This window comes from Melanotaenia boesemani, chromosome 23 (genome assembly GCF_017639745.1).
Source record: "Melanotaenia boesemani isolate fMelBoe1 chromosome 23, fMelBoe1.pri, whole genome shotgun sequence".
Taxonomy (NCBI): domain Eukaryota; kingdom Metazoa; phylum Chordata; class Actinopteri; order Atheriniformes; family Melanotaeniidae; genus Melanotaenia; species Melanotaenia boesemani.
This window is the reverse complement of record NC_055704.1, coordinates 26,051,478-26,077,354: the sequence shown is the minus strand read 5'-3', so window position 1 is coordinate 26,077,354 and position 25,877 is coordinate 26,051,478. Positions and strand designations below refer to the sequence as shown.

At 40.2% G+C, this 25,877-nt stretch overlaps 1 protein-coding gene across 4 annotated transcripts in view; it reads right to left on the bottom strand.

Moving 5' to 3' along the window:
- The window catches only part of ppfia2 (PTPRF interacting protein alpha 2), a 211,515-nt gene extending 186,114 nt beyond the window's left edge, over positions 1–25,401 (bottom strand). For all 4 annotated transcript variants that reach the window (XM_041977029.1, XM_041977031.1, XM_041977032.1 and 1 more), the window contains exons 1-2: positions 25,119–25,401; positions 4,491–4,746 (exon numbers count right to left, since the gene is read on the bottom strand). In XM_041977029.1, coding sequence (XP_041832963.1) covers positions 4,491–4,739 — 249 coding nt within the window. In that variant the 5' untranslated portion in view covers positions 4,740–4,746; positions 25,119–25,401. The remainder of the gene's footprint in view (positions 1–4,490; positions 4,747–25,118) is intronic.
- Positions 25,402–25,877: the final 476 nt, after the last annotated feature.

Sequence of the window (25,877 nt, the reverse complement as noted above, 5' to 3'; positions counted from 1 at the left end):
GACGTGTCGAGAAGGGACAGCATGTCACTCTCTTCAGTTGAGAGTGTCATGCTGAGCCGCAGAGCCATGACCTCTGATGGAAAAGAATAAAAAAACTGATAAGAGGAGGACACACCAGGCAACATAATAAAAGAGGCAATGGCAGCAGAAATGGAGGAAGAAGGAGGAAGAGAAGTTTGTGGTGGGCCGGAATCGAATCCAGCCGGTGCTCTGGGCTTCAAACGGAGGAGTGATATCAATAAAGACATTCACAGCCTGTCTATCACTTAAATGAGGCCACTTTTGCTTCTCTTCTCCTTCATCACTTCCAGGTCTTTCTACATGCAATCAGCATGTAGAAAGACCTGGAAGCTATCTACTGGCCTCTTTAAGAATTCCACTGCATGCTTATCTGAATATTGTTACACACTGCTGCTCCCCTACAACTCTATTAAAGAGTTCCCATTATACAAGAAGGGTCTTTTAAGGATTTTATACCACACCAGCACAGCTAAGATGACTGCTCCTATTATTCAGGCTCATTTTCATCTTTTTTTTTTTTTTTTTTAAGAAAACTCTTTTCAGCATCACTTAGCAAGATGTCTCTGCATAGGTGCCAGAGGTGTAATAAACCTCTTCATAAACCATTACTGTAGTATTGACATCATACAGGGCAATAAGATGCCACCAGATTAACTAATAGAATCGTTTGTGCCCTGACGTTGCTGGGAGGATCCCACTGTCAGCTAATTTAAGCCAGATGTCTGGAGAAGCACGAGAGCTGTATGTCAGCTGTGTCTTTACACAATGACATGCTATACATCACAACAAGCCGGTGGAGATCAGCAAAGTTATCTGATAATGGAAATGTCCATTCACGTTGACAGGTCAGCTGTAGTGGAAAATCTGTGCGCGGTGGAGGAATCCATATCCACATTTGCTATTTAAATATATAGCAGAGGTTTAGATTTCTGAGTATATGAAGATATTACCAAACTGTCTTTTGTAGATCTCATATATCATCCCACTTGTCCTGTTTAACATCTGGGTAGAAAAAACCCCAGAGAATCATTTGTGAGCCTACAGGCTGAGATTATTCTGAAATGCATAACATGTCCAAAGAGTTGTTTCACTCAGTGGAGTCAGGGGAGTTAATTCAGATTATTCAAAAGGCCATGGGGCAAAAGGTAAAAAAAGCAAATACTGGAATGGTTTCCTGGCTGGATTACCTCAAAACAGGCCAAACTTGAACACTTCCAACCCCTTTTAAGTTGTAATATCAGATCACACCAAAGCAAATACAGATCCAGTTTCTGCCCGGCCTGTGTCTCTTAAACCATGTGGATTACTGCGCTATCAGCAAGCACCGCCTGTGAACAAAGTCCTCCTCTCTCCATGAACAAACCTCCAGAGTCTCTTGGAAACAGAGTGGGGAAAGCGTGTGAATAGAATTACTGACACACTTTTAGAAAGTGCTAATCTCCAATTCCACTTGGAACTATTATGTAAGACCCTCTTCTTTTTCACATTTTGTGGAAAATTTAACTAAAACTCCAAACCTTCAAATATACCATTTCACTTTGCTGACTTGATCTCAAACAGAGGAAAGATTGAATACACCCAACCAGGCTGAATACACACAGAACATCTTAGTCCGAAAAACTCAAACATGGTGGTGAAAGAACAGACACATACAGTGGTTTACCTCAGTTGGCCTTTATCACCACAAAACAAGAGCTGACAACACAGCACAAGTATGCACATCATTTAGTGTATGCCACATGACACACTCACCTCATAAACTCCTAATTCTGTTATGTGATTGGAAAATGTAGTGTGTGATTTATAATCATTTTACAAAGTTTCATACACCCATAATTTAATCCCAACACAAGCAACATATTAGATGATGAAACTGAAAATTTTTCCATTTTTTAATAGAAAATATTAACTTATTTTTAAATGTATATTTGGTAATTAATTAGGTTAATTGGCAACAAGTCAGTAACAAGACTGGGTATAAAAGGAGCATTTCAGAGAGGCAGAGTCCCTCATAGGGCTGGGCGATGATATGACTGCGCTTAGTGACCATGATAAATTTCAGGTTGAGTACGGTAATCAGTTGTGACTCAATCAAACGTGGCGGAAATGTGAGCATGTATTGTTATTAAAGATGAGACTTTTGCAAGAAGCAATAATGTGGAAAACATATGTAGCATCATAACTTAAAAAAATAATGATAATTTTTACATTTCAAGGTGTCTTTATTATCCCAGAGAAGACAATTCCTTTATTAAACTCGATGCTGGTGATCTTCTGCATTAAAAGCAGACATGATTCTCTACTGGAAACCACTACATGGACTCAGGAAGACTTCCAGAAACCACCGTCTGTGAACACAGTTCACCCTGAAACCCACTAATGCAGGTTAAAGCTCCATCATGCAGAGAAGAAGCCAGATGTGAAATGGATCCAGAACCAGCTTCTTCCATCTTCTCTGGACCAAAGCTCATTTAAAATGGTCTGAGGCAAAGTGGAAACCTGGATGAAGATGTGAACTAGTTTGTGGAAAGCATGGACGGCGTGTCCTGCAGACTAAAGAGGAGAGGGAGCATCCAGCTTGTTATCAGTGGACAGGTGAAAAGCTGCATCTCTGATGGGATGGGGCTGCATTAGTGCCTATGGCGTGGGCAGCTTCCACATCTGTGAAGCTCCATCAATGCTGAAAAGTACATGGAGGTTTTAGAGCAACATCTGCTCCCATCCAGACAACGTCTCTTTCAGGGAAGGCCTTGCAGATTTCAGCAAGACGATGCTGAACCACATCCTGCATCCATCACAGCAGCATGGCTTCACAGGAGAAGAGTCCGGCTGCTGAACTGGCCTGCCTGCAGTCCAGACCTTTCACCAGTACACAACATCTGGAGCATCATGGAAGCAGAAATCCAGCAACCAAGGTCCAGGACTGTGGAGCAGCTAGAATCCTGCATCAGACCAGAATGGGACAACATTCCTCTCCTAGAACTCCAGCAACTGGTCTCCTCACTTCCCAGACGTTTCCAGACATGTTAGAAGAAGAGATGGAACACCATGCTGAACACCACCCTGGAACTACTTTTTACACCATGCCGAACACCACCCTGGAACTACTTTTTACACCATGCCGAACACCACCCTGGAACTACTTTTTACACCATGCCGAACACCACCCTGCAACTACTTTTTACACCATGCTGAACACCACCCTGGAACTACTTTTTACACCATGCCGAACACCACCCTGGAACTACTTTTTACACCATGCCGAACATCACCCTGGAACTACTTTTTACACCATGCCGAACATCACCCTGGAACTACTTTTTACACCGTGCCGAACACCACCCTGGAACTACTTTTTACACCATGCCGAACATCACCCTGGAACTACTTTTTACACCGTGCCGAACACCACCCTGGAACTACTTTTTACACCATGCCGAACATCACCCTGGAACTACTTTTTACACCGTGCCGAACACCACCCTGGAACTACTTTTTACACCGTGCCGAACACCACCCTGGAACTACTTTTTACACCGTGCCGAACACCACCCTGGAACTACTTTTTACACCGTGCCGAACATCACCCTGGAACTACTTTTTACACCGTGCCGAACATCACCCTGGAACTACTTTTTACACCTTGCCGAACATCACCCTGGAACTACTTTTTACACCTTGCCGAACATCACCCCGGAACTACTTTTTACACCGTGGCGAACATCACCCCGGAACTACTTTTTACACCGTGCCGAACATCACCCCGGAACTACTTTTTACACCATGCTGAACATCACCCTGGAACTACTTTTTACACCATGCTGAACATCACCCTGGAACTACTTTTTACACCATGCTGAACATCACCTGGAACTACTTTTTACACCATGCTGAACATCACCCTGGAACTACTTTTTACACCATGGCGAACATCACCCCGGAACTACTTTTTACACCGTGCCGAACATCACCCCGGAACTACTTTTTACACCATGCTGAACATCACCCTGGAACTACTTTTTACACCATGCTGAACATCACCCTGGAACTACTTTTTACACCATGCTGAACATCACCTGGAACTACTTTTTACACCATGCTGAACATCACCTGGAACTACTTTTCACACACATGTTGATGCCATCAGATTCACTATCAGCTCATATTTTCCACGAAACGGTGAAATGTCTCAGTTTCATCATCTCATGTGTTGTGGTTTATCATAAGACCATAAAATAATACATTTGGAAACATATTTGGTAGAAAATACGTCACAAGATATTTCTGACTAATTTAATCCAAACATAAGTCAAAGGAAGGCTTCCTGGTCAGCAGGTTGAGACACTGACACCAAAGAATTCAGTGCTTTTCTTCCTGTTTTTGCAGTCAACGTATAAGCACCATGAAGCACCCTCATTGGTACAAGTGTAATCCTACAAGAATGAATGGAGGCATTGGTGCAGCTTTACCTGTGGCAGGGCGGAGCTGAGCTGGCGCTGCAGGGAATCTCGGTCATAAATGACATCCTGAAGATGCTGCTGAGCCAGTCCGAGACTCTCCTGGGTTTCCCTCAATGTGTCCAGCAGCCGGTCCCTCTCGTCCAGCATATTAACCATCAGCTGCTCAAAGTGGGAGTCAGGGTCCGAGGCACTGCTCTGAGAGCCACGCTGGCTCAGTGCCGTGTCCTCGCTGATCGTTGGCATCACCTCACACATCATCTTGGCTCTGATGAAGAAGATGAAGGGTAGTTAGACTTATAACTAGACAAAATATTTACAAGTTCATCTTGTATTTAGTGTAAAAGTGTGAAACTAAAATGAGAAATAAGAAACAAAACATGGCTTTAAAAGAAAAACTGAACGACAGACTCAATGCTCATCAAGACCAGGCTACTTTATTTGTCTTTAGTTGTCCAAAACAACTGAAAGTACTTCAGATAAAACATCGAAAGCATTACAGCTGCAGAAGAAGCATCAAAAAGTACATCTAAAACAAACCTTAAAAATAAATTAAATAAAGACAGAAAAAGCTCAAATAACATCAGATAAAATGTGAGAAATAAAAGTTTCAGTGTGCGAAATTAACAGTTGTTTTAATAAAACAGAAAAGTTTTAACCCTGATGTAAAACTGCTGAGTCAGCACACCTGCAGGTTTCTGGGAGTTTGTTCCGCATGTGAGGAGCATAAAAGCTGAACGCTGCCTCTCCACGTTTAGTTCTGACTCTGGGAACAGAAAGTAGACCGGACCCTGATGACCTGAGAGCTCTAGTTGGTCCGTAACCAACCAGAAGATCCTGAATGGATTCTGGTCCTAAACCATTCAGGTCTTTGTAAACAGCAGGAAGCCAGTGTAAAGATCTGAGGACTGGAGGTCTAGGATCTACGTTCCTGGTCTTAGTGAGGACTGGAGTTCTAGGATCTACTTTCCTGGTCTTAGTGAGGACTGGAGGTCTAGGATCTACGTTCCTGGTCTTAGTGAGGACTGGAGTTCTAGGATCTACTTTCCTGGTCTTTGTGAGGACTGGAGTTCTAGGATCTACTTTCCTGGTCTTAGTGAGGACTGGAGGTCTAGGATCTACTTTCCTGGTCTTTGTGAGGACTGGATGTCTAGGATCTACTTTCCTGGTCTTAGTGAGGACTGGAAGTCTAGGATCTACGTTCCTGGTCTTAGTGAGGACTGGAGTTCTAGGATCTACTTTCCTGGTCTTTGTGAGGACTGGAGTTCTAGGATCTACTTTCCTGGTCTTAGTGAGGACTGGAGTTCTAGGATCTACTTTCCTGGTCTTTGTGAGGACTGGATGTCTAGGATCTACTTTCCTGGTCTTAGTGAGGACTGGAAGTCTAGGATCTACGTTCCTGGTCTTAGTGAGGACTGGAGGTCTAGGATCTACGTTCCTGGTCTTAGTGAGGACTGGAGTTCTAGGATCTACTTTCCTGGTCTTTGTGAGGACTGGAGGTCTAGGATCTACTTTCCTGGTCTTAGTGAGGACTGGATGTCTAGGATCTACGTTCCTGGTCTTAGTGAGGACTGGAGGTCTAGGATCTACGTTCCTGGTCTTAGTGAGGACTGGAGTTCTAGGATCTACTTTCCTGGTCTTTGTGAGGACTGGAGGTCTAGGATCTACTTTCCTGGTCTTAGTGAGGACTGGAGGTCTAGGATCTACTTTCCTGGTCTTAGTGAGGACTGGAGGTCTAGGATCTACTTTCCTGGTCTTAGTGAGGACTGGAGCAGCAGCGTTCTGGACTAACTGCAGCTGTCTGATGGACTTTTTAGGGAGACCTGTGAGGACAGCATGACAGTAGTCTAGTCCAGTGATTCTCAACTTTTTTGAGCCATGACCACCAAGCGACCCCCACGCTGGTCCCAACCCCTGGTTTGAGAAGGATGGTCTAGTTTACTAAATATAAATGCATAAATCCTGCTGAGACACCAGTCCTTCAGTCCTCCAGATATCGTCTGTCTTCATGTCAGCTCTGTTCAAACTGCAGGCAAAAGTGACTCAAACCTGACTTTTCTGTCCATACGGGACCTATATCAAATCTTTTTATTAGAGTCTGAACAGCAGAAATCCGATTTTTTTTACATCCGACCCATGCCTCTTTCGTATGTGGTGCTAAACCAGGTGCATATTTTTTTGGTTCCTACTGCCCAATAATACAATACACAAACATGTATCAACTATATTTATTTCTGCAAACAGTGCACTGCATGTGACGTCATGTCGTCTGCACATGTGGGCCACTTGGTGGAAATTAAAGGATAATGTGATCAATCATGCAAAAAAAAGTATTTCTGCAAAAAATCCGATTTGAGTATTAAGACCTGCAGTGTGAGCATAGTCTAAACAAACTTTACTACCTTTGCTTAAATGTTAAACTTGCAATCCTGATTGGCCTTTTATACATCATCTGTTGTTCTCTCAGGTATATCTTTCTTAAATTCTTATTATACACACCAAGTTTTATGACCTTTAAAATTAACATTAGGTAAGTTAAGACTGAAGTTGCATAAAATGTGGTGTTTCATTAGGCTTAACTTTCTAAGCCTAAGTCTGAGGTAAAATATTTAGTAAAAAGAGTTGTATCATGACTGATCACTGTAGAGTTTTATTAGAAAATTGATCAAAGTATAAATATACATAGAGATCTGTGTGCAAGTTCTAAACTGCAAACAATTCTCATAGGAAAGATGAGTACTCTGTTCTAAAACAACCAACCAGTTCCTCTACGTGAATATCCACACACTACTGTTTATATTGCCATTTGTAAGAGCCTGAGCCTAACAGAGCTGGAACTTGGCTCAGTGTCACCCCAGCGTTTCAAAGCTTGCAGAGACGTCTTGGGATGCTGGCCGTTCTGCCCTAGATTTCATGCTTGTGCTGTTTAATGGGGCAGCTCAGATCGCGTTGCGTAATACACCGTATCTATGCTATAGTGGATATGTGAGGCCATTTTCCAATTCCCCCAGGGTCTTCTGAAAGCGTAAGGAGTCATTCCTACCCATGGGTCATGTGATGATGCAATGAGCCACAAAAAGTCACTAGTTATAAAGATTTAAACAGTTTAATAAAAAGCATGAAGGAAATGGGACGCTTCATTCAGAGAAAGATAGTTTGGCCTGGCTTGCCACAAAAGAAACTCAGCCTACACAAAAACAAAACAAAAACTTTAAAAAATAGCCAATAAAAAAATCTTATTTACTCACACATTAGCAAGAAAACTGTTTAGATAAATAAAAGAATAGCTCTTTGTTCAGACACCAAAGTGAGCTAAGCACTGTACCCAGATGTGTGGTGTACCACTATTATGCCAATTAATCATTAGACTAATAGTGTAACCTCTTTAATTCTAAATGATTAAATTTGATGTATTTATATGAATTAGTATAAGTTTTAGAGTTGTTAAAAGTCTCAAAGTTAGCAACGCAGTCTTTGTTTTAAGCTAACATGTTAAAGCTATGGTTTGATAGTAACTCAAATGAATGCAGAGGAACCCATACAGCAGTGGTTGGCAACTGGTGGCCCGCGGGCCAGTTTTGGCCTGCGCTAATAATAGATTACACTGATTAAAAAAAAATATTGCAAAAGTTATGTGTCAATGTGCAGAGACACGGTGCTGTTTGCAGCGCTGTGTTAAAAGAACAGCCTGAAGCCTAGCGGCTGCTAGCTGCTGGGTAAAGTGAAGCATGCCAAGCAACATAAAGATAAAGTTGTGCATCTTCTCTCCTTGTCTGCAGCTTTTTAAAGACATGCTCCTTTATATATATATATATATATATATATATATATATTATATCATTGAAGAGCCTGTTTATTTTCCTTTTATTTACATTTGTAAGGAAAACAGCTGATTTTGCCATTGACTTGTCTTGAGCGTCTGGTGCTCCAGTTGTTGACAATCAGGTGCCTGATTAGAAGTAACTGCGATCATGGCCTTTAGTGGTCAGTGGGCGTCTGCTCCACGTTTGACTGATCCAGACAGGCCTTGTGCTATACAGCAACTTCACGTTGGTGTTCCACAAAACTTGTAAAACTGCCAATATGCCTTGTTTCTTCAAACATCCAATCCAAAAGACATCAAATAAGAGTCAACAGCAGAATCAGCTGTTTGGCAGGTCAAGTTTTTCATGGGCACAACCCACATACTCAGCTTCATGCTCATCCCATTAATGAATCTTCCTTACAAGTTTGGCCTGAAAACTTCCTAATTTGTTTCCTCTCTGGGTAATGTGGAGAGCTTAGACCGGGGGTATCCAAAGTGGATCCTGGAGGTTTTTAACGTTAACCTCCTTCAACCCACCTGACTCACATTAAATAGATCCAACAGCCTATGCAGTTCTGCACAATGACTCATTTACTTGAGTCATGTGTGTTGGAGCAGGGAAACATTGAACACCTTCAGGATTGGGAGTTGAACACCCCTGGCTTGGACACACACTTTATACCTAGAAGGTATGCTTTCACAGGGGAATTATAACATGATTTACATTACTCCAGCCCTACGTCAGGGAGACAATCACATTTCACCGTCTTCTTTTTCTTTGGCAGTTAGACAGTCAACGACCAGCAACTATACTTTAGATACTTTAAAGCTAATGATGAAATTAGCTTTTAGAAAGCCATACTTACTGCACACTTTGATCTAGGCCAGGTGTATTTAGTAAGATTTCAAAATCCCATTTCCCAGTACTGGCCCCCTGTGGACTGGTTACAATGCCAGCTCTGTGCCTCAGCATGTTCTGGCACTAAGATGGGGTCGCCCATATCTTCTCCAGGCACCAGGCCAGGCTCCCACCAGTTCCCGCTTCAGACAGCATCCGCTACCATTTAGACCAGAGAGACCTCGACTGCATGTTGCTTTGCTGGACACACCACACATGCCAGCTTTCCTTTGGAGAGCAGGCATGTTGGCCTTGGTGCTGAATTTTAAGTAGAAAGAAGTGATTCATTCCTGACTACGGCTCAATATACGTTAGTTGTGCAAAGGGAGGCAGGCCCAGGCTTTATTAGTTTATTAGTTTTTCTAATGATGGAAAGGTTCAAACTGTCGAGTAGTTCATTTTTCACCAAACTAACTTGATGCAAGTTCTTTGTTAAAATGCATGGATCATACTTTTGATACTAACCATGAAATCTGACCTTGATGTTTGAACCTCTGCACCATGTTGCTCACAACCGCTTTATGACTTGATCAATAGCTCCTCAAAATGGACCAGCATACTCTAAAATATTTGTTTTTTTAATTTAATTCAAATTTAATTTCATGAGGATATCGTTCTCTGCCCATGGGCGCATACAATCCCCTGTTGTCCTGTTCCTGCACTTGTAGCTTTGAGCTCATTGCGACTACCTCTTATATAATTTACAGTGTCTATGAAAGATCAATATGGAGAAGTGCACTGACTGGTCTGTTTTTCCTGACTGCTGATCAATCTTCCTAAGAAGTGAGAGCATGATAAAATAAGATAATGAAACGTTTATCTGCTTAACTGAAATACTGGAAATGGATAAGGTCAGTGAGTTTATTTAAGCCTGAGAATCAGAAAAAAACAAGACTAATGCTCCCACTGCTTTGGAGGAAATGTCACTTGCTTGTGGAAGGATTCAACTTCTTTGCTGCCTTCTTTGGCAAGACACTGTTATTGGAGGATATAATATGAAGTCATTTGTTTCTCTCTAAAGAATGGCAATAGCAATGGCAGGTAAGAGTTAGCGCAACCCTCTCATTTAGATAATCATCCACCAAGAGTAGAACTGAGAGCTCTTATTAACAACTGGGAAGCAGATGTTGTCTAAATGTTCTCACAGGTGAAAACTCAATTTGGTTTCTTAAAATAGCAATTTGGTGTACCAAAAATCAAGAAAACTAAAAAAAAAAAAAAAGGAGGCTATTGATTATGGTTCAGTGCAATGCAACATTACAGCACATCACAACTGTAGTCAAACAAGTCCTCAGATTCTACTGGTGTGTCAGAGGATGGCTTGATGTCAGTGCATGTAAGTTATTGAATATGAAAGACTACCTGTTAGGCCACCATAAAGCCCAGACTTCAATGTTTAAAGATGTTAGCCATGAGGCATGTATGCAGGAATTATCAAAGAGAGGAACAGAAACATACTACATTGAGACATCGAGGACCACAGATCCAATAAGAATTGCACACAGAGCCGCAGATCATTGGGATATTCACTCAATGCCATATGCCAATCCATGAATTATTGAGGGGGTAGGAGAGAGATTTTCTCCCCAGTCAGTGCAACAAACTCACTGCACTTTTCTGCCTAGCAGCCTCACCCGAGATAAGACACCTGTCAGGTCATTTAAGTCATGATTAAGATGGTTACGAAATAAAATGTATGAATGACTGCGGCTTTAAAAGTTAATTTTCATACTTAGTGTAGGTGAGTATCACACAATATGATTTTTATTGTCACAGCTGGAATCATGCCATTTCGTTTCAGAAGATGTCACCACAGCGTCCGTCTGATGATTCTTACGTGACTGCACAATCTTTCTTTCTTCTGCAGGCAGGTCAGCGTTCATCCATCAGTTTTGTAGAGCAGATTTCCAGTAAGAGGGACACATTTAGAGAGGAGCTACAGTATTTCATAGCAAGTTTTAATTTTTCCCTGAATCCAACCAAAATGTTATAATGCTTCAATCAGTACTCACTTCAAAGCCCTGCATGTTTGATGACTTGGGATCCATATTTCCTCATGAAATGAGCAACTTGAACATGCGGAGAAGCACTGAGAGGGTTATACAGGTTTAAGAGTAACATAGCTTCACCCCAGATGATGTATTTTACAGGGAAGGCTTTGCTATTTCAGTAAGACAACGCTAAACTACATATTACATCTATTACAACAGCATGGCTTTACTGTCAAATAATCAGGGTGCTGGACTAAATTACCTTCAAAGTCCAGACTTTTCACCAGCTGAAATCATTTAGCTCATCGTTCAATATGACAAAGATGCAGGACTGATGAGCAGCTAGAATAAGACAGCAATAAACATGTACATCTGATGTGTTTTCAGTGTCCAGTTCTGCTGTTATTCTGTCTACACACACTCAGCTTCATTTTAATTTGAGAGTGTACATAATTTTTCCTGACCTTGAGATTTTACTAAAACTGGGTTAAAAAATTGATTAATAAGTTGGAATCAATTCAAGTTTAAGATCAATCCCATCTTTTCATTAGGGCTGCAACTAATGACTATTCTGATGGTCGATTAGTCACCGACTATTAAAACGACTAGTCGACCAATCGGATTATGTATCTCATGATTATTATATATGGATCTTATTTCACTTTCAGCTTTGAAATCTTGCATGAGGTTGTTAAGTAAGTCCAAAGTTCCTCCTCTTTAAATGTTCGAGCATTGCAGACGTACTTCCGTGGTACACAAGGTCCGCTTTACAAACCTCACATGTATTTAATTTCTTTTGTAAGTTTAACGTGAAGTTATCCCAGACTTTTAACGTTCTCCGCTGCGGTTTTCCTCCCTGGTCCGGCACCATATTTTTCCCTTGGCGGACTTTATGGCGCATGTGCAACTCTCAGCAGAAATAAAAAAAAAAGAAGACAATGTCTCACTCTGTATTTTTTTTTTTTTTTTGCCGACAATAGTCGACGGCTAAATTCGTTGTCGACTATTTTTATTGTCGACTATTGTCGACAACGTCGACTAATCGTTGCAGCCCTACTTTTCATAGGTTTCCTTTTCCAGTGGCCCTACTTTTGCATGACTTATGATGCTCGGCGAGATCTTAGCATGAAGGGCTGGATTTTTTTAACCATTGGATTACATTCACCTGTAAACTATTTAGCAGCTTACTTCCTCTCACAGTAGCAGCTAACAGTAAAACCGTGGGCTCTGCCATGTTCAACAAACACTGATGTTTTTAAAATGACAGGAAGTGACATCACCAAACACGAACAGACCCCAAAATAAATCCGATAATGGACGACCAGAGACCAACTGCCCCCACTTCAAGGTCAAGTTGTTTTTTTACACCCAATCATACAGAAGTCATTAAAGTCTTATTTCCTCTAGAACGGGTTTATGCTTCATCCTTCTAGAAATAAATTACTAAAAAGTCTGACGTCATCTGATTTACATGATGGCATGTCATAGCTGCTCTCTGTGTCCACAGCGATGCGCACAAACGTGATCACACGTCCATCAGTGGACAGAGAGCACGTCTGAAAACACGGCAACCAGCTAAAATCAGAAAAATACGAGTTTATTAATGTTCCCAGGAGGTGACGACAGAAACACTCTCGCTCCAGCGAGGAGCAGATGGAGGATTTCTCCAGCTCTGGTGTTACGCTGATAGCATCATGGTCGTCATGGCAGCGGGCACAGCTGAACAAGCTGAATCTACGTCATTGCAGGAATTTCTGAGTCGTATTACAGCTTAAAATGGATCCAATCTTTGTTTTATTAACATTAACATGTTTTCTGAGATCTTCATCAGGAGAATAAAAAGTGTTTCTCTTTGGAGACTTTTCTTTGTTTTTAAAATGTGCTTTATAAAAAAAGTGGTTTTTTTTTTTTTTTTTTATCACAGTATGTCTGGCTGTGAAGCTGGAGGAAACACTTGGTGTTTCCTTTAGCCCTAGAATTTTACAAAATTCAATATCACAAAAAAAAAAAAAAAAAATGGAAATGGAAACAACTCAATTTTCAAAACACCACTTAAATATCACTAAAATGTTTTTACACTCTCATGAGGTGGTGATGTAGAAGTGTATCGCAAAGATGCAATGGCAACACTTTTCTTATTTACACGTCCCCGGACATGACGCAGGGGGTCACGTGACCACTTTAAGTGAAGATGGCGCGGTATAAGTAGTCGCAGGAGGAGACGGAAATCTTTTTACAAGTAATTAAAGAAAAAATCTAACTGCGATCCTTGAGAGCAAGCAACAGCAAAATGCAGAGTTTTCCAAAGAATTAGAAATCTTCTTCCTCCTCAAGGTGGAGTCTGGCGGGACGAGATTTTATGAGCATAGAGGCTAATGTGCTAAACTCCATTCAGTGGAAACGCCTGCAAATCACAATTTGACTTTGTCAAAATTTTAAAAATATTGTTTTTATTTAGAGAAAAACTGTAATGGAGACACAGCAGCTGACTGTAAATGTAAACAACAATCTTATGAATATCGTATTTCAGAGGTACATGTCGGTTATATTATTACAATTATCTGTTTAATCCCAACTACCTGATTTTTATGGTCATGTAAACGAGGACAGTGTTTAATAAAAAATAGTTAACAGAGAATGTCTTTAATATTCAAGACAAATTGGTGTTACATAAAAAAATCTGTAAATGGATCAATATTGAACCAAATCAGATTTAATCAAAACCTAATCAAATCTCATTGTTGTGAATCGAATTGATTTTAGTGGTGATACCCAGCCCTCGTATTCAGTCTTTACTTGAGTTCACCTGATACTGCATCAATACACTCAGAAAAGCTTTTTCATACTATGTCATTTTAACTTTATGATCATAAAAACAGTAAAACTTGATTTTTCTTTTCTAACCCTACCAATGCACCACTGACCAATCTATGCTTGAAGTGCTTGTTAGATATTAAAAAATAAAAAACAATGATCTTTGCAGGATTATCACGATACAATCTCAAGTACCGGACCAAGCTCACTGGGGGATTTTTTTTTAATGACTGGAGCGCCTCAACTCCCAATCTCTGTATTTTTATGTCAGCATACAGCCGCAGTTCAATGCATGCTAATTAGCACATGGCTAATTAGCATATCAATATGGACACTACTTAACTCACCATTCAGTGAATCAGTGAACGATAAGTTGAGTAGAGAGTAAGTGAAGTATGTGGCAACATAATGCTATGTTCAAGATCACTACACACATAAATGCTGCATTTAGTAACAATATAGAACAATTACCATTAGATATTATCACGTAACACTTTTCTTTTTTACACGCCCTCGTTTGACAATGCATAGTTGTACTATCTGTAATGAGGAGTCTGTCTAAAACTTAGACATTCACTAAATATTTGCACTGCTTTGTGGATTTTTTGTAAAGTAATTGAAAGGTCATGCAGCACTGTGTAGGACAGCTGAAAACTGTCTCTAAAAACTTTAACATACAGACATTTTTACTTATCATTTATGTAACTTTAATATATTTATGGTGTTTAGTTTGCAACCATGATGTAAGAAAACGCAAAAGTTGGACAATACTCGGTCGTAATGGACTGGGATTGATATGCTGGTATTGGTACTGATGAAAGTCGGGATGTGGGTAAAAACACTGACAAACGATTTAACTGAAGCACACTAAGTCATGCACTTGCTATGAATAGGTATCACATTTGGAAGAATTTGGTTGTAAAAGGATGAAATCTTTATTTTTGCAGAATTATGCTGTTACATTCTTGTAAAGCGGAAGGCTTAAATGTTGCTATGTGCTCTAATCTCATTTCCTACCAAATTATTGGGTTTATAAACTGATCTATTGCGATTTATATCAGTTTTATAGAACAACAAATGCAAAGTAATACCTTAGAGATTATTTCATATACATTGAACACAATATGGACAGACTGATTATCTCTGGTTCTTAAGATTTCACCTGATTAAAAAGAAAAGGAGGCACTAAACTATTATATCTATATGGAACAGATGCTAATTTTGCCACTTATGGCAAGAGCAAATCTGCAAGCTGCAGCTTATCTCTAAATGTCTTCAGTTAATCTCATTAATGTGACCAATTGTGTGAGCAGATAAAGAGCAAAACACAAAACAGCAGCATATTCTTGAGCTGTATATGGCCAAGTGAGGCAGATTGAGCTCTGTTCACCACCTGGAAAACATCAAAAGACACAGGCAGTGCGAGCGTGTGCAGAACCAGCCGAGGACTGAACCTGACTCTGTGCTTTCTGAGATAAGCTTTGCCACTGCATGCTTGCTGAGCTGACTTTGGAGAGGCTAAAATAAATCAAGTGTTTTCAAAGCCTTGTTATCATCTAGTGTAGAATAAATAATGCTCCAAGTCATTAAGCACAGAGATGGTCATTTAGAACAAAGTAGGCCCAAGAAAGAAGACTCGAACAGACGTAATACCTTATGAAATTGAAGGTCAGCTTTTAAAACTCTTGCAACAACCAATTAGGATCATTCAAGCTCATTTCCTCCCAACATGGCGACAGTTTGACCAAACTGTTGTGATGATCATGCAGTCCCCTTATATCAGTAGTAGAAGCAGAGGGCTGCACGTTGCTTTGAGGCTGCCAGGGGAGCTGACTACGGGGAATTTCCACTTTTAAATCATGTCTGTGTTTGATTTCTTGGCAAGTAGCTGAGCACAAAGTGCATCCAAGGACTGCATTGGTGAGCTCAACGAGTGGTGGGAAAGCTGTTGCATGCCGCTCTTTCCCTCTTTGGCATCCGTACCAGGACGACAGGTGGGAAAAGAGTGACGCAGCATTTTTGTGAATGGAAATGGCCAGATTGGATGGTGCACTCATAGTGCTGTGAAATCCCATTCATATGGCACCCTGCACCACAAAGACTCCCGAAAGAGACAGACTGCCAAGAAAACAACAATCCGAGTCTATTTCATTTGATCATTGCCACAAGAAGAGTCTGGCACTCAGGCAGGCGTCTGCCGGGTCGATGCAGAACACGGTACCACATTAACTCATCTACAGATCTGTGACCTGTAATACTGAGAGAAAATTATTAATGCTTCCTATTTATGAAAGGCAAAACCTACTCTGTAAAAAATACAAACTTTAATCATTTCCCAGTTTTATCCTGTGTATTCTAGAAATACGAGAAAATACCACTGATTTTATGGAAATAGACTTCATGTCTAATGTAAAGTGTGAAAAAAACATTCATTTCAATAAAATGTAATCTTAAAAGAAAATTATTAAACAGCTAAATTCAAGTTTAATGTGGTTATTTATTGTGAATATGTTGTAGTACATATAATCCATCCACATGACAACTAGAGATGGATTAAAAGCACATGGCACATTTCCAAACTAGGATCAATGAAATATATTTTAAATATAATGTTTTATTCATATATCTAGCAATATGTTGTCATTTTTATTGTATTTTTTGTCATTTTTGACAAATATTTTGAATAATAATTGTTTTTATATGTGTTAATGTCTTTCATTAAACATTAAAAAGCTGAAATAAAAGAAAAGATCCTATAAAAAACTAAAGGTATAAATGATATTGTTACTATGGAATTTGACTGTAATTTTATGATTTGGTTTTGCTGTTCTTTCACAGCATGTTCCTGGAATCCCGGCTGCTGGAATATTTCTCTTTCGTTGCCTTTATTTATTTATTTTCAGTTTATCACTAACAGCGATGAGAGTAACAGCGTTAAAAATAAACGGCATTACTTCTCCAGTAACGGGTAATCGCTTTCATCGTTACTACGCTGCTGTCGTTACTGAGGATGAAATGTTACTGACAGCACGTATCTGTTTTGGTTTTGGGTGAACATAAATTTAACATTTGTTGGGGAATATCCCAGTATATCAGACAGTCAGATAGAATTAGTGGGGTCACAATAATGGAACATAAAATTGCAAGTTATGCAGATGATGTACTTCTATACTTAACTAACCCAGAGATTTCGCTGCCAGATGTCATGACCTTCTTTAATAATATAGGTACACTATCGGGATACAAATTAAATGTAGACAAGACTGAGATACTCTCTTTTTTTTCATCCTATGGAACACCTTAAAAAAAGCCTATCCCTTTAAATGGAGTACAGAATCCCTTAAATATTTACGGGTTAATCTGACAAAAAATGTATAAAAATGAATGGAAAAAAATTATTTTCCTATTTATAGAAATATTAAAAAGGACCTTGAAAGATGGAGTCTTCTCCCCTATCTTAGTTTAAGCGCATGAATGGAAACTATTAAAATGAACATATTACCAAGACATTTATGTTTATTTCAAACATTACCAATAAATATTTCAAAACAATATTTCAATGAGTGGGATAAAATGATTTGAAGATTTATATGGCATGGACACAGACCTCGTATTTGTTATAAAACTCTGCAATTATCAAAAGAAAAAGGAGGATGGGGTCTGCCAAATCTTCGATACTACTTCATATCATCACAAATGAGAGTACTACTTTACTGGTGTGACCCAAACTACAAAGCGCAATGGAAAGATATAGAAACCTCAAAGATTATAGGTATCCCAATACAAGCTATTCTGGCAGACAATAAACGTTTACAATCAATCAGCAGTGATTGGAACAAATGCCTTTTTGTTTTGTTTGTTTGTTTGCTTGTTTTTTTGGTTTGGTTTTTGTCCCCTTTACTTTCCCAATCCTGTTTTCATCTCCCCTTGTTTTTTTGTTTTTTTCTTTTTCTCTTATGATATTCTGTGTTATCTGGAAATGAATTTTTATTTATTATACATGGAATGAATACCTCAACCTAATAAAAAGAGAGTGAAAAAAAAAACATTTGTTGAGGACTATATTGTGCTGCCCCTACAGTAGAGAGAAGGCGGAGTGATAAATAGAGGCCACAATATCCTTAACTAGCGATCAGGAGACATCAGTGGTTCAGTAAAATTAGTTGGAAATTCATGAAGTTAGATTTAACATTACATAAAATGCAAGTTTTAAGGGGGCAAACTCCTGCATGTTGAGTTACCGTAATTTCTTTGCACATATTTTGCAGTTGTAGGATAAAATATTTATTTTATTTCAGTAATTTAGTTGTGTAACTGTTTTTTCACCAGAAAAATCTACCTGGGAATTTCTTTTACAAGAGTGTCCTGTCTGAAGCTGCAGCAGCATTACCATGGTGTTATGTCTGAGCCAGCTCCATTTCTGCATAACTTTAACACCGACTGAAATATTCAAACTGCTAAGCTGCTGGGTAGGTGCAACGTGAGGTCACTGGTGGTTCAGAAAGCATTATGGGGTATCTTTTTATATGGGGCTATGGAGACTAGCATCTCTGAGCACACAACACGTCCAGCCTGGAAGCAGATGGGCTCCAGCAGCAGAAGACACACCGGGTGCCTCCTGCCAGCTAAGAACAGGAAACTGAGGCTACAATTCACACACACTCACCAACACTGGACAATAGAAGATGGAGAAACGTTGCTGGTCTGATGAGTCTCCATTTCAGCTCCACATTCAGATGCTCGGCTCAGAATCTGCTGGAAACATCATGAAAACATGGATCCATCCTGCCTGAGTTTAGTTGCTGTTATGATTATGGTCTAGGTTTTGGTCGTGTTTAGTTCTATCTTGCTCTTAGTTTAAAGTTTTGGGTTTTTGTCATGTTAAGTTTCTGTTTAGATCATGATTTGGTTTCTGGTTTTGTCATGTTTAGTTCAGTCTTCCTGTTGTCCCTCATGTGCTCAGTTTTCTGTTCCTGGTTCGTTATTTCACCTGGTTTGATTTCTCATTCTCTTCACCTGCTCCTAATTACTCTCCCTGTCTATAAATACCCCGTGGTTTTCAGTTTGCTTTGTCAGATCTTTATCTGTGGTCCCCCATCCCCGGTCATGTGTGGTTCCCTGTCCTGCATTTGACAATAAACCCTTTTACCTGCACTGATTTTTGCCTCCTACATTATTCTGCCTGCACTCCGCCGCCACTCGTGACAACAGATGACCCCACCATGTCATCCATCATCTCTGGTGATGACAATACAGAAAACAGGGATGAGCTCCAGAGGCTGGTGGGCTGGTGTGTAGACAACAACTTGGTTCTCAACATCTCCAAGACTATAGAACTGATCGGTGACTTCAGGAGGAGGAAATATGACCTGCAGCCCATCTGTGGGGAGGAGGTGGAGAGGGTGCCCAGCTTCAAGTTCTTGGGTGGAGCCAGTGGAGCTCTAACACAGCAGTTGTGAAGAAGGCTCAGCAGTATCTCTACTTTCTGAGGAACCTCAAGAGGATCAGTCTGAAGAGCGAGCTGCTGACCGTCTTCTACCACCGCTCCATAAAGAGCGCACTGACTTATTGACTCTCTGTGTGGTCCCCAATGTCCACCAAAGCACACAGGAGGACACTACAAAGGGTCATTAGCATCATCAGCCACCCTCTCTCTTCCCTGGAGGACGTCTACAGCACCTGTTGTCTCAAGAGGGCACGTGGCATCTTGAAAGGCTGCACACACCCAGGACACCAGGTGTTTGAGCTGCTGCCTCGGGCGGAGATTTAGGGAGCTGAACAACAGGGCATGAGCCATTATTAATGAAACATTTCACCATAACTGACCAGATTAGCTGTGTTTTAACTGCATTTTAATTTCTGTTTTGTGCATATTTGTATTCTGAACTCCAGTTTAATGATAGGTAGGTGGTGGTGTAATGGTGTGGTGGGGTTTCTCTTGTCCACTCTGAGGAATGTTTCCAACACCTTAGGGAATCTATGACATCAAGAATTAAGGCAGCTCTACAGAAAAAGGGGTCCAACCTGGTACTAGCATGGTGGACCTAATAAAGTGGCCAGTAATTGTATATAATTTCTACTAGTTTGCTGAAAAAAAATGTCTGAATTAATTGCATTCCATGTCATTACAGCAATAAACAGCAGGCTCCTTAACAAGGGCCTGCCCCCCGATACCATTACCAAGGACCCTTAAAACCTGAATGGCTCCTCCAGGTGCTACAGACAGTTAAATTCTAGCAATGGTAAGTGTAAGCTGATGTTTGCTTAAGTAAACCTCTGATGTCCAAATGCAACTGAACCCCGCACAGAGTACATGTACCCCTTCTGTTGCTAGGTGTATAAAACACATCAAAGGGCAGAAAGAGTCTTATCTGCATAAGAATGAAAATTAATATGCAGTTAAGTAGAGTGAAGTGTGATTAGTGTGCATGACATTTAATGATATGTAAAAAATGCTCAGTAGCCTTAAGAAATGTGGCGTTGCTGGAATAGTTAAAAATCAGGATGGTAAAGTCAAAGAATGAGGACAGCTGCACGAAAACAGCTGATCACCCGTCAGCAGGTTTCTATCAGAAATTATTCTACATCAATATTAACCCTATTTTTTATTAAAAGACAGCAATCATATACAACATTATCCTGCCAGCTGCTTACACGGGGAATATTTTGTCTTTCTAGACTGTTTACATTTTATGAAGAGGATGTAAAATTCATAAGACCACCTGAAATGATGACTGTGGCCAGGCATGCTGAATGAACACTTGTGAAATTTTTCTTTTCCCTGCTATAAACAAAGTATTTCAAGTCTTTGTGCAATGGTTAATAGGAAAAAATAACTACTGACTATTTGCTTTCACAAACTTTGTTTTTCTTATTACATTTCAGACATTTTAGTTGAAATAAAAAGTTAATCATTTCCCACAATCTGAATCTTTCTTATTAAAAAGTTTTACGCAACTTTTACATGTCCCACCCTTTACCCAGTCTGTGCCTGGGCCCCCCATCAAAAATATTCTAGAACTGCCCCTGCTCCTTCACAACAACATTTAGACAATATAAGGCTGGAAAACAGTAATCGCTCTTGTTGTTAGTATAAAAAAGTTCTACTGTGTGGAACCTCCCACCACGTGCTGAAATAAAGAGGCATCTTCAGAGAGGCTCTTTTCCAGGGGAAAAATAGGCAGGAGGTTCACCACTCCTTAAGAGGCTATGAAAATTTCATTTTAAAATGTAATTATTTAATAAATAACATGAAAAGATATAGAAGACCTGTGATCTTCAGGCTTCCAGACATTGCTCGCAGTTTGTTGCTGTTTCAAGAGATAAAATTCTGCCGGGTTAAAACCATGACTGTCAAATGTAGTCATGAAACATGCACCTTCATTTTAGCCAACTGGATGGGATGCCAGTAATTTAGGAAAAGAACATTTTAACACAAGCCATGATGTTCTCCAAATGGTCTATAGTGTGCCTCTGCCATAAGATGTGCCTAAATGAACTGTACTAAAGAGGAGAGTAACCATCCAGCTCAGCAGTGTGCAATTTAAAAGAAGCACGCTGCTATCCAGATATGGTGTTTTTTCACTTTTCAGAGAAGGTGCACACTAATCCAGGCAAACACCAGAAGAAAGCCCTCCGCCACTGCTGCGGTGGCATTTCTGTGCAGGTCACAGCTGAACGGATGACGTGCACAGCAGTGGAAAACTAACTGTGGTAAGAAGTGAAGATGAGGGCATTTTCTTCCGGAATATTACCTCTGTGTGTGTCTGTCTGTGTGCCCCTGAGCGGAGACGTGGTTCATGCTGTTTGTCCCCACATCGGGGAGGCTCACCGGCCAATCAGAGAGCAGAGGAGGGATGACATGCTGTCATGGCCGAGGAAACACTGGATTTTATTCCCGACAACAAAACATGGTAAACTTTGGTGAACCGTTGTCAGTCTGACCGTCCAGCTTAACGTGACACAGCGGGGGCGCTTTTTATGCCAGGCAACAGACAGAGACGAGGGGCTGCGGTGTTAGTGAGAGTTAATCACTAATCTGGAAGATATAATGAAATATAACGATATTTGTTCCTATAATAAAATAAAAATGGTGTCCTGCAGCCTAAACTAGTCATAATAAAACTGTTAAATGTCTGACAAAATACAAAATGAACATCCTCTGTAAAAGTTTGAAACTATTCTTTTACCCACTTTTATAACTTCTTATAACCAGATTTGCATTTTATATTCCAGTGTGGCTAGTCAGTTATTAAAATGAGTTTCTGTCAGATGAATCATGGTTTATGTTGATCTAACTAATATCCAGAGAAGATGCTTTATCACCAACTGTAGACCCCTGCCTCGTGTTGTCAGTCCAGATATTCATCCTGCTGTCCAGGTCAACAATCGGGACCTCAGTATTTGTCTATTTCAGCAAGACCAAGTCTCATTCTGCACATAAAACAGCAACATGGCTCCTTCTAAAAAAAAGTCTGGCTGCTCAACTGACCTGCCACCCACTCAACACATCCAGCATGTTATTAAATATAAAATACAACAAAGGACATCTGTTCAGGCTGAAATTCTTTTTATGAGAAATATTAGGGTGTAAAGGGAAGAGCTGATGCAACACGGTTTTTAAAACATGTTGCATATCATAAGAGAAGCACGCTGACCTTTACGGACACAGCTGTATCTGTACTGTATATGAATAGGAATGAGAAATCTTCTCATGCCCGTTATGAGCATGCCCAGTAAAATTACATTTTTAATCAATAATTGATATGCCACCATATATATATATATATATATATATATATATATATATACACACATATATATACTGTATATATATATATATGTATACTGTATATATATATATACATATATATATATATATATATATATATACACATATATATGCTGTATATATATATATATATACTGTATATATATATACATATATATAAATATATATATATATATATATACACACATATATATACTGTATATATATATACATATATATATATATATATATATATATATATGTATATATATATAAGGATTTCAGACAGAGCTCAAAAGTGTAAAATAAACTATGATGTCGCTGTTTTCCAATCCTAAAAGCTAAAGCATCTCTAAAAGTATCTTCTCCTTAGTTTTCTTTATTCTTCTTGCTTCTGTTACATTTTACTAATCAAACTCAGCTGTTTAGGAACAATAACATTTTAAATATTCATCTCGTGTCTTCATGATTTCTGCCTCTTCCTGGTGCGAGGAGAGCAGTTCTCAGCTCAGCTTTTCTGGTCTTAATACTGACCTCATCTTACCAGGAACATATGTGGTGGAATAAATTTCACCACATCAAGTTGCTGCTGCAACGCAGTTGAAGAAAAATAATTTTATTAATCAGTCTGAGTAAAGTTGAAATGATCATGTGTATTGATTTTGTGAAGCATCACCTGTAATCCACAGATTTGATCACATCAAGTTGCTTCCCAACCTCATGTACTTACACTTAGCTTCAGTTCATTTAAGTTCTGTTCCGGTTAATCATCAGTCACTCTATTTATTCATTTTTGTCAATGAGTTTGCACCTTTTTTTTTTGGTAAAGCCAACTAGTTAGATTTTACAGCGTAACGAGGGCCGGTCATTTTAAACCGCCCATTATGAGCTCCTTCATCTGAAGCGTGAGCCTGAGAATTTACCACATTCAGTCCATTACAAGGACTACACTTCTGGTTTAACCCCTTAAACGTATGTACTCTATAGTTTTTCTTTCTGAGTCAAATCCCATCTTCCTGAATCTGTAGTTTACAGCCACAGTTGTGGAGCTTGAATCTACTGACGAGGAAGAGGATTAGTCCAAACGCTTGTATACAGAATATCTTATCTGTTAATGAACACATCACAGAATTTAAATCAACGTTTTGATGTGATAGACATGAGCCGTAAAGTTGGGTGTAGAGTTAGACCCACACTTTACCTCCACCTGGGTGTACGCATCTATGTTTACTGGTTGAAAACTAAATCTGAATGCACATGAGAGGATGAGCGGACAGCGTGTAGCCGCTTACATCGCCTACAGTCCCCGGCAGCAAGGTCGTGCAAAACAGGAATCAATAGCGATTGAATAGGAGCAGAGTAAGGTGAGCCAAGTTGGACCTAATCTGAAATGCTGGTTGCCGTCAGCTGCATTTTACCTCCCTCATTAGGAAGCGTTTAATAATACTCCAACCAAAGCTGTAAAAGTTGCCCTTTACCATCGTTTAATAGACATAAAAGCTGGTGCCACAGGTAGCCACTTCTCTGCTTTGCCACCTCAAGGCAATAAATGCTTTGTCTGCTCACCAGACATATTAAAGGTGCATCACTCAGTCTTTAATGCAAAACCGTTAAATTAAGCGCCCTGACTTTTGCATAATGCTCCAGAAATTGTGTGTCCCTGAGCTTCTGTGCTAAATGTTGATTCGTTATCGTTCTGGTTGCAAACGTTACTATCAATCAGCAGGCTGAGAGGGAGATCACAGCTCGGCCTGCAGCTGGATCCCTCTAACAAGATGCCAGCAGCTGCATGTGTGTGTTGTTGTACTCATGCATTAAAAAACAAAAAAAAAGTATGGTTGAATGCAGAGTTTTTTTCCTGCCCGCCCCCTCCTTGAACCTGTATAATAACCGGTAATAGTGTTTCTAGGAGGGGCAGCTGTTCCTCATATGACAGCTCCTCACACAGGCATGTGGAGGCGGCCTGACTGCGGCGCTCATCGCGTCTTCACACCGCTGTAACAACTCCTCCCCATTCTCTGGAATGATAATTGGGGAGAATCCTTGGCTATTGTCTCAAGTGCATTACATCATGCCAGCCTCTCAGTCTGCATCCCGCCCCCCTTTAACTCTCTCTGTTGTGTGACAGCCGGCTGTGTGTGTTTTTCCTTTTTCTCCCGCAGAGCATCACAATGTCAACCACACACACACCAAATGCACAGGTTATACAGACTAAAAACAGCCTCCAATTCCTCCAGCGTTACCAATGGTCCGGAGTTGGGGATGAAAGCGGAGGGGGGCATCGCAGAAAATCACCTTGAACCAACAGGAAAGGGGCGATGTAGGTCACCGCGATGCCAGCGGCAACAGTGTGCATACTCACAATTTATCCCTTCACTATCAGAAGAGGCTCGGGCGGCGGATCAATGACAACTGCAGTCTCTGGGAGCTCGCGCATCAAGCGGACAATCCTAGCAGGGCTTCTTCAGAGCGCGCGGGCAGCGACGCCGTTGATCCGATGGTGGAGGTGCGGCTGGTCCCCGCCGCGAGCATTGTCCAAAACCCAAGGAGCAGGAACAATCGCCAAATTAGCCGCGTCGGGCAATGACATTTGATTTCCGGGGTCAAACGCGCACACAGGCACGCGCGCGCACCACTCACACCGGTGAGGGGAAATTATGGCATGTTACAAATTCTGCTGTGATAAGCGGAGCTGGAAAAAACCATTGTGGGAGATGACGGAGGGGGGGCGCGTGGAGTCTTAAAGTTGCAGCTGTGCTATTCTTCATCTGCCCTCACACATAATAATAATAATAATAATAGCCTAATAATTAGAATCAGCTTAAATTTATTACAAGAAATTAAATAATTTAGAGGTAAAATAAAATACACTCTGATATAAGTGAAAAACCGTTTTATTAAAATAATACTGATAAAACACGAATCTACCATTAAGCTCCTGAAACAGTCAGAAGAAATTTTTTTTTTCCAGAGACAGTAAAGCAGCAGCCACCTGAAGCTGCGCTCACCCTCTCCTGCCACACATGGTCTCTACCAGCTTTTCAAATATTTAATGATTTAATTCTTATTTTTGTGCATTCTTAATATTTGCAAAATACTGCTTCAGTCTCTAAAATATATT